General features: G+C 34.7%; 1 protein-coding gene across 33 annotated transcripts in view; it reads right to left on the minus strand.

Moving 5' to 3' along the window:
• The window catches only part of CCDC91 (coiled-coil domain containing 91), a 397,753-nt gene that overhangs the window by 178,939 nt on the left and 204,769 nt on the right, over positions 1-14,045 (minus strand). For 29 of the 33 annotated variants that reach the window (XR_015164151.1, XR_015164150.1, XR_015164147.1 and 26 more), the window contains one exon: positions 2,743-2,820. The exons of the other annotated variants lie outside the window; for them this stretch is intronic. Coding sequence is in view for 24 of the 29 variants with exons in the window: in XM_086401584.1 (XP_086257710.1) it covers positions 2,743-2,820 (78 nt within the window). In the remaining 5 variants the exon portion in view is untranslated. The remainder of the gene's footprint in view (positions 1-2,742; positions 2,821-14,045) is intronic. 33 annotated transcript variants of the gene reach the window in all.

Below are 14,045 nucleotides of genomic sequence, written 5' to 3' on the forward strand. Positions count from 1 at the left end.
TCATTACGAACTGGTAAAAGGTCAAATCTAGGCCCCCTTAACTAGCCTTTGTGGGCAGGGCTTGGAGTTGGGCTACCGTTTGCTCTCTGGTATTTGGTGGAATTAGAATGTTTATTATCTAAAGCAAGTGGAAGCTTTCCTGGTCTTCTGGATAGAAAGAGTAGGTTTTTCTTGGGGTCTACTGTCTGACCTCATTGATACTTCTGGGTTGATTACTTCTCCAGTACCTTGTATGGGGCAAATGAGGCAAAAAGAGAAGCAAAATAAAATAATTAGCACATGAACTTCTCATGCATGAATTCATGATGGAAAAAAACAAAATTGTTTCTTTTCTTGTTCCATAACAGGCCACAAATCATCAACATTTACATTACAAAGACAACTAACCAACCAAGAAAACATTGACATTTTTCCTATCTAAATTACTTTAGTTTTTCCATAGTACTATGAAGTTGTCAGTATCATCCTAAGACACTTTGGTTTCTAAAATTTTATATAATAATTATCAGATATATCCTTTGTAAAAATACTATAGTATCTTTGTGCAAAATGTGAAGCTAACCAATAAATCAATACAGAAGGTTATATAAAAAGTATTTACACTGAAGTTCCATGCTATAAGAGAATTTATATAGTTTACGTATTAACTGACTTAAGTATAATATGATAAATATAACTTTGTAAAATACTTGATTTGATACCTAATCCTTTTAAGCAAATTGAAATAAATACATAATGCCTGAAACTTCTAAATTCTTTTTTTAAATAAGCATCCCATAATGATATGAGACAAAGAGGTGAAATGAGTAGCTCTCAACTAATTTTCTTTAAAATATAATTTACAAAATATATTTGCAAAGTTGTCACATATGCTTTTAAACTCATTATTTGCCAGTGTTGAAAGTAATACACTATAAACATGTTTTTAGCAAAAGAAATATGTAGAGCCAGAACCAAAAAAATTTTAAATATAAGATACTAAGTTTTTCACAACAACACAACAATGTAAGTACTTTCACAACATTTAATTTAGAATTCATAAATATAAATAAGTAAAACATAAATTCATCCAAAAATACATCATATAACATGCCAGGAGAATTATGTAAATTCCATTATTTTAATTCTTCCCACCCTTAGCCTTAGGACAAAAGAGAAGATGGTTCAAAATAGATCCTATACACTTTCCTCCAACTCAATAACTATAAAGCTGGTTTATATTAGTAGAATGAAAAATTCCCAACATTATAAAGAAAAGAGCCAATAATCACAGCTATAAAAAGCAGACGTTTTAAAACAGCCTTCTCAAGAATGGCACAAGTTTCTGTACTGGGTGTGGTCATAAAAATGACCTTCCAGGTCCCAAGACCTATCATCTACCAGACTATTTTAATACCTTCAATTTTTTTAAAGTGTCTTTCACTTAAAATCTAGATCTATTTATTTTATTACTTTTATTCAAATGCTTGTTATGGGAAGCTTTTTGACATTAAACTGTCAGCTAATTAAAATGAAATGAACTTCTATCTTGTCTAGGGATGAAGTTGAATCAACAAATAATGTCTACACTCCACATATGATAGAAGGATTTTTTTAAACAGTTATTATAATAATTAACAATAAAAAATAAACTAATGCCTAATTATACAGGTAGAATTAAGCCAATTATGGTGCATGTATATATACATATATGTGTGTGTGTGCATGTGTATAAATATAGAATGTAATAGTCTAGAACAATGACAAAAATAGGATAAGTTTATATATACTGACATGAAAATATATATTGACAAGTAAGTATAGCAAGAAACAAAAGAATAGATTGAGTAGAACATATTTCTAAAAGCAAATCAAAATTATATAGCATGATATGAGTAAATATGTGTGTGTATGTATTTAAAGAGAAATCTCTAGAAGGATGAATATCAAACCATTCACATGTGATTACTGGGGAGAACTGTTGTAATTTGATTTCAACAAGAAAGCATTCCTTAATTACTTTATGGGAAAAAATGATCTAAAATGAAATTTAGGAAGGAAAAGATTTTGTCATTAAACTCTGAATTTGCTTTAAATGTTTAAGTTTATGCTGCTACTGCTGCTGCTAAGTCGCTTCAGTCACATCTGACTCTGTGCGACCCCACAGACGGCAGCCCACCAGGCTCCGCTGTCCCTGGGATTCTCCAGGCAAGAACACTGGAGTGGGTTGCCATTTCCTTCTCCAATGCATGAAAGTGAAAAGTGAAAGTGAAGTCGCTCAGTCGTGTCCGACTCTTAGTGACCCCATGGACTGCAGCCCACCAGGGCTTAGCTTATTCAGAATAATACTGAGTATATCATTGATATTGATACTTACTTAATGTCAAATCTATTTAACTTGTTTAAAGAAAAAAAGTATGACAATAATTTTCAGATTTATATATCTTTTTTTCCTATAAAAGTAGAATCACAGTAAAGACCAAAAAAGCTAATCCAGCAATTAATTCTATAGCATTTTGCTTTAAAACTTCAATCTGTGTACTCAAATATTCCATAAGTTCTCAAATGCAGAGCAACATCTAACATTACCTTTGTAATTTACCAAGTACACTTTCAATGAGCACTATTGATCAACAGAAAGGAATTTCATATGAAAATATAATAACAATTCTATAATTTGTGAATATTTGCATATACATAATGTTTTTACTAAAATCTGCCAAACTTTAAAAGAATAAAGGAAACAGATTCTCAAATAACTACCTTATATTCATCCACAATAATGCTGAGGGCTTCATGACCCGCTTTCCTCATATCTTCCAATTCTTGTTTATGCTTTTCCTGAAAGAAAATAAGAAACTAAGCTATGATTTGTTTTTGTTTTTTTTGTTGTTGTTGCTGTTGTTTACAAAATAACACACCACTGACTTTTGCATTTATAAGTGATGTGAGTGATTTGTGGCACACCAATGTTGAAGCTGAAAACAAAGAGAAACCCATTCAAAAAAACTTTGTTTAAAAGCATTCTGAAGATAGCAATGAGAGATTAAAGAGAAACCATAACTGGGAAAGGAAAACCATGCTTACAGGTAAGATAACCCAAGGCAATGGTGTTATCTCTTGAGACATCTGCCAACTGTGGACCTGGATCTAGAGACAGGAGGCCCTGTGTCATCCAAAAAGCCAGGACCTTTTTTTTTTCGTTACTTCTCCAGTAATACACACATGTCAACAGTTCAATATGTAACAAAATTTGAGAACTACTAGATTAAGGAGAACAAACCCTCATTCTACCGTCCGAGGAAAGGAGAAGCTGAACTCTCTTTGGAGAATGTTAACATCCTACAGAACCTTTCCAATTTTTCAAACACAATGTAAAGCTTTTAATGCAAATTATCAGAAATGATAACAGATGAGACCAAAGAAACATAAAATAGAAAAGACAAAAGAAATAGACCCATGGGTGATTCAGATATTAGTTATCAAAAAGTTTACAATATTTATGAATAAATACACACAAGAAAATAGAGAAGTGGGGAAAGTGGATAGTACAGAGAATTTCTTCAAAGAATTGGAATTCATAAAACAAATTCTACAACTCAATGTGATAAATGAGGTAAATAATAGGTAAAACAGCAGAAAGCAGGATTAGAGGACCAAAAGATAGGGAAAACCTACAGCAAAAGAGAAATAAATGATTGAAAGTATATTAAAAAAAAAAAACCTTTAAAAAGACAAGAGACAAAATAAAAAGACAAATATTTATGTAAAACAATTGTTAAAAAAATAATCCAAAGAAAGAAGAAAAAATAAAATCTAGCGAGACAGGAACAATAAAGTGATGAAGAAAATAAAAAACAAAAATTTCTAATATTACTCATGAATTCAGGATATTATACAACCAATAGATTTTTCTAAACAAATAGTAAGATATTGTTAAATATTACAGCAATAAATATGAAATTTTAGGTAAAATGAAAAAACTCCTAGGGAAAAAAAAACAAAACTGAAAGAAGATGAAATAAAAATTCTGAAAAATTTTGTATGTGTTTAAAAAAAAAAGTACCTATCTTATATTAAGAACAAAATAAAACTTCTGACCTAGAAACATATAAGTGCAGATTATTAAAAAGGTTACTTTTAATAAACAATTAATAAATAACAGAACTCTTACACAAAATCTTCCAGAGAATGGAAAAAGAGGGAATATTTCCCCACATATTTTACTAAGAAAGCATATCCCTTATACTTCAATCTGCAAAGATAAAATTATGAACCAATCTCTTTTATGAAAACAAAAACTAAAATTCTACATAAAATATTAGTAAATGGAATCTAGCAATAAATAAATAATACATCTCAACCAAGTATGATTTATTTTAGGAATGTCAGGTAGGTAGAAGTGATGCACACCATTTCAGACCTGAACCACAAAACCTCCAACAAATCCTCCACACACTTCCTTTGTCCCCCACTATTTGCTTGCTGATGTCATTGCCCTGGATGACAATTAAAGCCATGTGCTGTAAACAGCAGGAGGGCCTCTGTCAGCCAGGGACTCTGAATGACTACATCATCACCTCAGTGGACTTGGTGAGCAAATTAATGATATTTAGGAAAAAAGACAAGAAAAACAGTTCTTGTTCATGTATTCTTGTGAGAGTGTGTGCCAACTTGGCTTGGTCATGGCCAATTCTGTGCGACCATATGCTCTGTAACCCTCCAGGCTTCCCTGTCCATGGGATTCTCTAGGCAAAAATACTGGAGTGGGTTGCCATGCCCTCCTCCAGGGGATCTTCCTGACCCTGGGATCGAACCTGCATCTCTTATGTCTTCTGCATTGGCAGGCCGGTTCTTTACCACTAGTGCCACCTGGGAATGTTACCAATTCCTCATTTATAAACTGCTTATACTTAACTTATTCAAGAATTGTTATTTCATTATCAAATTCTAATTGCCTTTTCCAGTATATAGCTTTATGTATCTTTCTCTAGCTAAATCACTCTTTACCAAAAAGCCTAAACATAAAGGACCAATAAGGGCCCTTGATATAGACACTGATTTTTCTTGGTATGATTATCAATCTATGGCTCATGGCAGCAATCTTTTTTTAAAGTCATTTTCCCATTTCTGTGAGAGTTGTTTTCATTTCAGTTGCTCAGTCATGTCCGACTCTCTGCAACCCCATGAATCGCAGGACTCCAGGCCTCCCTGTCCATCACCAACTCCCAGAGTTTACACAAACTCATGTCCATTGAGCCAGTGATGCCATCCAACCATCTCATCTTCTGTCATCCCCTTTTCCTCCTGCCCTCGATCTTTCGCAGCATCAGGGTCTTTTCCAATGAGTCAGCTCTTTGCATCAGGTGCCAAAGTATTAGAGTTTCAGCTTCAACATCAGTCCTTCCAATGAACACCCAGGACTGATCTCCTTTAAGATGGACTAAAGAGTTGTTTTAGTCAAAACTAAATAACAAAGCAGCAAAATCCAATCACCTAGTAAAGCAAGCTCATACATTCTATTATACTAAAAACAAGCAAACGCATGTGGACAGCACCACCAACTCATCACTTTCAAACTCCCATTCAGGTCAGGTTATCTCACTAATGGTATGTGACTTTCATAAAGGCACCTAGGAGGGCAAAGGTATCAATTTCTATGATGAATAATAACATAGATTTTGTTTTTCTTAGTTTTCAAGATTTAAAAAAATAAAGAGAAGCAGGTATTATGACATTTTCTTTTCACATAACAGTGGAACATCTTAAGCAGTTCTTGAGAAGCATATACTCTACCTTAAGGCCATTGATTAATAACAAACTACGGAGAAGGCAATGGCACCCCACTCCAGTACTCTTGCCTGGAAAATCCCATGGACGGAGGAGCCTGGTAGGCTGCAGTCCATGGGGTCGCTAAGAGTCAGACATGACTAAGCGACTTGACTTTCACTTTTCACTTTCATGCATTGGAGAAGGAAATGGCAACCCGCTCCAGTGTTCTTGCCTGGAGAATCCCAGGGATGGTGGAGCCTGATGGGCTGCCGTCTATGGGGTCGCACAGAGTCAGACACGACTGAAGCGACTTAGCAGCAGCAGTAGCAGCATATAAAATAGGTTACATGGGCAAACAAATTCTGGAAATTAACAATATATATTACAATATTAAACCTCCTACAAACCAAGAAGTAAAGAAACAATTTAATTTTACTAAAACCAAGATTTTTCAGACTTAACTAATTAAATGTTAATTTACTTTTTTCTCTCATTGACAATACCTATTACCAACTAATCTCTTTAATTCAGAATTGAAATTTAGAACCAAAAAGGTCCAAAAGCTTTTTAGTGTTTTACAATCTAAAGCAAAGCAAATTCATTTAGATCTGCTAAATGAAACAGAATATATTCTACTTTTACATCATTATTTAGAAATTGAAGATGAATATGCACCATTTCAATAACAAAGTTTGACCATTCAGCAACTATGGTTCTGAATAATGACATGAACCATTAAAAAGTATTGGAGTGCTATTAAAGGAACACACAGAGTACAATATATTAAGCAATTCATATAACAGGTCTTTCAAATAGACATTTTATAAATGATAAAAATGTTCTATGACATATTTTATTGCAGTTGAAAATAAACACTTAACCGATGGCTACATCTTCTTACATCAAAGGAACAGCAATCTATTGCTTTGCACATGCCTTAGAATACAGCATGTGCTAAGTTGCTTCAGTTGTGTCTAACTCTGTGCAACCCCATGGACTGCCAGGCTCCTTTGTCCATGGGATTCTCCAGGCAAGAATACTGGAGTGAGTTGCCATGTCCTTCTCCAGGGGATATTCCCAACCCAGGACTGAACCCGAGTTTCTTAATCTTCTGCACTGGCAGGTGGGTTCTTTACAACTAGCGCCACCTGGGAAGCCCCTTAGAATACAGTAGCTATTGACAAATGCTTGTTGGATTATGCTGAAATTCTCATTATTGATATCAGTTCAGTTTAGTTGCTCAGTCGTGTCCGACTCTTTACGAACCCATTAACCGCAGCACACCAGGCATTCCTGTCCATTACCAACTCCCAGAGTTTACGCAAACTCATGTCCATTGAGTTGGTGATGCCATCCAACCATCTCATCCTCTATGATCCCCTTCTTCTCCTGCCTTCAGTCCTTTCCAGCATCAGGGTCTTTTCCAATGAGTCAGCTCTTCGCATGAGGTAGCCAAAGTATTGGAGTTTCAGTTTCAGCATCAGTCCTTCCAATGAATATTCAGGACTGATTTCCTTTAGGATGGACTGGTTGGACCTCCTTGCAGTCCAAGGGACTCTCAAGAGTCTTCTCCAACACCACAGTTCAAAAGCATCAATTCTTCGGTGCTCAGCTATCTTTACAGTCCAACCCTCACATACATACATGACTACTGGAAAAACCATACCCTTGACTAGATGGACCTTTGGTGACCAAGTAATGTCTCTGCTTTTAAATATGCTGTCTAGGTTGATCGTAACTTTCCTTCCAAAGAGTAAGTGTCTTTTAATTTCATGGCTGCAATCACCATTGGCAATGATTTTGGAGCCCCCAAAAAAATAAATGATAGAAGACTGAACAACACATACACCAACTATAAGAAATGAAACTATAGAATACATCACCCAACAACAGAATACACGTTATACTCAAGTAGACATGAAACAATCTCCAGGATAGACTACATGGTAAACCACAAAACAAGTCTTAATAAATTTTAAAATACTGAAGTTATACAAAGCATTCTCTTCAACTACAAGGGAATGAAATTTGAGATAACAGTAAAAAAATGAGAAAATTCACAAATTTGTAGAAATCAAACAACATATTCCTATGCAACCAATTAGTCAAAGAGGAAATCACAAGGGAAATTAAAAATCTATATTAAAAAAAGAAAACATCAAACCAATAACCTAACCTTTCACCTTAAGGAACTAGAAAAAGAAGAATAAACCAAAGCAAGCATAATGAAGGAAACTAAAAGAAAATAAAGAAAAGAATAGAAATCAATAGAGAAAATCAACTGGACCAAAGTTGGTTCTTTATAAAAAATCAGCAATACGACAAACATTCATTGACCAAGGCAGGAAAAAAAAAAAAAAAAGAGATAAGGGATAAGTCAAATTAGTAAAATTAATAACAAGGAAAAGGCTTACTACTGAACTTAAAGAAACAAAAAAGAACATACAAAAATATTATGAACCACTAAAAGACCCTGATGCTGGGAAAGATTGAAGGTAAAAGGAGAAGAGGGTAGCAGAGGATGAGGTGGTTAGATAGCATCTCAAACTCAATGGACATGAATTTTTGCAAAGTTTGGGAGAAAGTGAAGGACAGGAAATCCTGGCACACTACAGTTCATGGGGCTGCAAAGAGTCAGATATGACTTAGTGACTGAACAAAAACAACATGCCAACAAATTAGATAACAAAGTTGTAAGGCACAAATTCCTAGAAATATGCAAACTACCAAAATTGACTCAAGAAGAAACAGAAAACCAAACAGACCTATAACAAGTAAGGAGACTGAATCCAGTAATCAATAACACTTCACACAAAAGAAAATCCTTTCTTTCAAATTACTTTAGTGGTGAATTCTAACAAATGTTTACAAAAGGATTAACACCAACCTTTCTCATATAGATGAGAAAACATGCCCTAACTAATTCTATAAGGCCAGTATTACACTAATGCAAAGCCACACAAAGACAACACAAGAAAAACACAAAGCAGTAAGCAGAATCCAACAGCATATTTAAAAGTCTATAGCCTAGGACCAAGTGTAAGTTATCTCAGGAATGTATAGGTAGTTCAACATATAAAAATCAATCCATTTAATATACCACATTAAAACAATGAAGGAAATAAAAGCCTGCAAGATTATCTCAGTACCTAGAAAAACAGTGACAAGATCAAGCAAACTTTCATGATGAAAATATTCAGAAAATTAAGAACAAAAAGCAGTATCTTCAACCTGATAAAAGACATTGTGAAAATCCCTTTTTCACTGTGGAAGCACCATTTTACATTTCAACCAGCTAAGTGGAAGGATTTCAGTTTCTCCACCTCCTTACCAATACTTATTTTCTGAACTTTAATTACAGCCATGCTGGTGGATGCCAGTGGTTTTGACTTGAATTTCTATAATGGCTAATGATGTTGAACATTTGTTTCTTTGGAGAAATAGCTACTCAGTTTCTCAAACAGCTGAAATCATATTATTGATGAAAGACTGAAGACTTTCCCAAACATCAGGAACAAGACAAGAATGCCTACTCTTTCCAACTCCATTAAACAGTATACTGAAATTCTAGCAAGGGCATCAGGCAAGAAAAATAAATAAAAAGAGTTCTTAGAAATTATTAGATTAGAAATGAAGAAGTAAAACTATCCTGATTTTCAGAAGACATGATTTTATATATGGGAAACTGAAAAACTATTAGGTCTAATAAACAAAATATTATTAAATACTATTAAATAAACAAGTTCAACAACATTATAAGAAACAAAATTAACACACAAAATCAGTTGTATTTCTACACACTTGCATGAACAATCCAAATATGAAATAAAGAAAACAATTCCATTTACAATAGCATAAAAAAGGTTAAAATACTTAGAAATACTTTTTTACCAAAGAAGTGTGAAATTTTTACACTACTAACTATAAAACATTGTAGAGTCTTAAAAAATAGGAAGGACATCCTGTATTCTTGGATTTGCAGATTTAATATGTTAAGTGTCACCACTCCCAAATTTTATCTATAGATTCAATGCAATCCCTATCAAAATTCCAGTGACTTTATTTTGAAGAATCAGACAAGCTCATCCTAAAATTCATATAGAATTGCAAGTGATTATGAGTCGCTAAAATAATTTCAAAAAGTAAAGCAACGTCAGAGGACTTACACGTCCTAATTCCAAAACTGAGCAAAGGGCTGCAGTAACCAAAACAATGTAATATTTGCATAAGGATAGAGGTTCCAGTGGAAAATAAAAATGAGTGCTTCAAAATAAGTTTATGTATCTATACGCAACTGATTTTTGACAAGAGTAAACATGTCAGTTCAATAGGGAGAGAATAATTCTATCAACAAATGATGGTGGGAAACTGGTCACACATGCAAAAGGCTAAACCTGGAACCCCAACTCACATGATGTATAAATATTAAAACCAAATGAATCAAATTCCTGAATCGAAAAGATAAAACTACTAAATTCTTGTACGAAAAGATAGGTACACACCTTTATCACCTTGGATTAGGTAACAGTTTCTAAAACTATGACACTAAAATATAAGCACAAGCAAAGAACCTAAATACCTAACTTAAAACTTTGTGCATTAAAGGATACTACTAAGAAAGCAGAAAAGAAACCCACTGAATATCTGTAAAAATATCAACAGATCTAAGATCTGTTATCCAGGATATATAAGCAACTCTTGTAAATCAGCAACAAAAAGATAACCAAACTTTAAAAATGGGCAAAGAACTTGCGTAGCTATTTCTCCAAAGAAACAAATGTTCAACATCATTAGCCATTATAGAAATTCAAGTCAAAACCACTGGCATCCACCAGCATGGCTATAATTAAAATCCATAAAGTAAGTATTAGTAAGGAGGTGGAGAAACTGAAACCCTTCCACTTTGCTGGTTGAAATGTAAAATGGTTCTTCAACAGTGAAAAGGTTTGGTAGCTTCTCAAAAAATTAAAGGTAGATTTAATTAAACATAGACTTACCAAATGTCCCAGAAATTTCACTCTTAATTATACACCCAAGGGCATTGAAAATATACATTTACACAAAAACTTGGACACAAACGTCCACATGAGCATTATTTAATAATAGCAAAAAAGTAAAAACAATGTAAATTTTCATCAACTAATAGCTTTTTTAAATGAAGTATTATCCATACAAGTGAATATTCTTCACCCATAAAAGGAATGAAATGATACATGTTTTAATATGAAAGAACCTTGAAACCATTATGCTATGCCGAAGTAGCTAGACACGAGAGGCTGCGTATTCCATGGTTTCATTTTATGAGGAAATGTCCAAAGTAGGTAAATAGGTAAAATAGGTAAATCCAGAAACAGAAAGTAGATTGGCAACTGTCAGGCGCTGGGGGAGAAGAGACCTAGGGAGCAACTGCTTAATGCATTCAAGGCTGCTTCAGGTGATGATACTATCTGGCCAGTTAGATACTAGTGACAGTACAACAATATTGTGAATATACTTAAAAAAAACACTGAACTATATTTTATATCATTTTAAATGATGAATTATACGTTCTGCAAATGTTACATGAATGCCAAAAAACTACACTGGTGGAAGAAAAAAATAGTATGTTTGTGTCAATTTAATTTTCTTTGATTTTGCTATTTCATTTCTAATTTTGTTTTACTCTGATCAGAGAATGCTGGTTTTAAAATTTTACTTCTTGGAATTCACTGAGGTGAAATATTTCTCATAAACAACCAAGAGAATAATAATCTTTACGTTTCTGATTGCTGAGAACCATTTGCAGCTTTTAAAATAGAAAACCAGTTAGCTGTGCTGATTCATACTTTATTTTAGTATTCTAATTATCTTACATTATTTTGTTGGCATATAGTGTGTTTTTAAAACGTCTGTCATGGATCTAATTTTATTTTATATTTAGATTGACTATACAATTTATTTTCCAAATTGAGTCACTTTTGAGGATAAAAGGAGTTTCTGTTAATAACTGCACTGCTGCTGCTGCTGCTAAGTCACTTCAGTCCTGTCCGACTCTGTGCGACCCCATAGACGGCAGCCCACCAGGCCCCACCGTCCCTGGGATTCTCCAGTCAAGAACACTGGAGTGGGTTGCCATTTCCCCCTCCAATGCATGAAAGTGAAAAGTGAAAGTGAAGTCGCTCAGTTGTGTCCGACTCTTAGCGACCCCATGCACTGCAGCCTACCAGGCTCCTCCGTCCATGGGATTTTCCAGGCAAGAGTACTGGAGTGGGGTGCCATTGCCTTCTCCCTAATAACTGCACTAGGATAACAGTATAAATATAGACTATCCTGGGAAAACCAAAAAAGCAGAGTCACTGGAGTTACAGATTTCCAAGGTATTATTTTGAAAAACACTTTGTTTAAAGTCACTAGAAGATGTCTCATAATTGACTGTTACTGCTGCTAAGTCACTTCAGTCCTGTCCGACTCTGTGCGACCCCACAGACGGCAGCCCACCAGGCTCCTCTGTCCCTGGGATTCTCCAGGCAAGAACACTGGAGTGGGTTGCCATTTCCCTCTCCAATGCATGAAAGTGAAAAGTGAAAGTGAAGTCGCTCAGTCGTGTCTGACTCTTAAGGACCCCATGGACTGCAGCCTACCAGGCTCCTCCGTCCATGGGATTTTCCAGGCAAGAGTACTGGAGTGGGGTGCCATTGCCTTCTCCCATAATTGACTGTTAGGGGTCTATTTTTTCAGGTATACATGTACATTTTCAAAATAGGTCCCAGTCTTCTTTCATATCATGTAAGGTGGTTGAATTACATTTTTCATACAGTTCTGTTTCACCTCTTTAGTCTTCCTCTTCGGGGAATCCAATTACACACATACTGGATCGGGTAAAAACGAACATACTGTTTGTTTTCTATAATTATTCCTTTCTCTCAAATTCTTCTTCATTTATGTTAGTTTTCATTTTGTCATGCTTTATTATTTTTTTCTTTCTATACTATTGCATTCCCTCTTTTATTCCTTCAGGCTTAATCTTCATTTTGGGATTTTTTTTCTTTTATGTCTTTTTTCTATCAGCTATATCTTATTTGTTCTTTTCTCATTTCTGAACTGTTGTTCTATTTCTGATTTTTCCTGCTGTTCAAATGCTTCCATCACTGTACTCAGTTCCGCAGCAATCCTTTTCTCTTAACCATGTAGTAGTTTACTCTGAGTTGAAGTTAGCCTGAAGAACTTCCTCAGCTTCATGATTCTAGGGCTTCCTCTTCTGTTGCTATTATAAGGTTTTAAAAAGAAAAAAGTGTTTTTCCAATGCAGCGACTTCTTGAGTACTTTCTGATAAATGCTTTCTCTGATACCCTCCCTACCAGTATCTGAACATTCTCCCCCTTCAGTGTCTGTACGATGCTTTACCATCCTCCTTAGCATGGATGACTTTAAGATGGGTACTTTCTCTGTGTATTTCCAAAAGAAATGAGGGCCGAGAGACTCAGCCAGCTTTAGCTGCTGTCCTCAGTCCTTCCAGATCCTCTACTCTGAGTGGGAACTGCTTCTTTTGGCATGGCAATACTTGGGTCTCTAGGCCCCCAGAACCACCCTAAATCCCTTTTATGTTCCCCTTCATCACTCAAGCAGGGATGTGAGAGACATGCCTATCTTGTTGCCATCAATAGTTCAGCTCTACTAGCTTCTGCACCATAAGTCATATAAGCATAACCGACATCTATTTTCCTATTCAAGATGTTACTTATGGACTTTTCCCCCTTAACTACCTTAGACTAGTTTTTTTTTTTTTTTTAAGAAAATATAAAAAGATTCAAAAATCATGTAGCCTCTACTGCTGCCAATCACCAAGCCCAATCCACCCCTCTTCCTTCTTGAAATATTTTCTTCATTCGTTTCTTCTCCTTCTCAGTCCATCCTGTTTGCTATTCTTCACTGCCCCAATCTCAAACTGCAGGAGTTCCTGAGAATGAGACCTCTTCTTTAACTTGTTCAACTGATAAATAAACTTAAATATCATCTTTGTACAACTTCTTAAATTTTATCCCGAATTCTGCCATAGCTAATCCTCAGATTTCTTTATCTAGCTGCCTCTTAAGGTCTTTACATGTATATCTAAAAGAAATCTCAAAATTAACATGTCCAATGTCAAACCTTTTATTTTCCTTTACTAATCTTCCCTTCGCTCAAAAAAATTCTGAAATCATTTTTAGTTTCTCTCCTTTTTTCCCATCACAATCCATAAGTAATATGTCACAAAACCCTACTGGCTTGATGTTCATTTTTATTTCTTTAACAAAGTCTTTAACTTTGTTAATGTC

Source organism: Bos grunniens, chromosome 5 (genome assembly GCF_055505025.1).
Source record: "Bos grunniens cultivar Pamir isolate PY7600 chromosome 5, Bosgru_T2T1.0, whole genome shotgun sequence".
Lineage (NCBI taxonomy): Eukaryota > Metazoa > Chordata > Mammalia > Artiodactyla > Bovidae > Bos > Bos grunniens.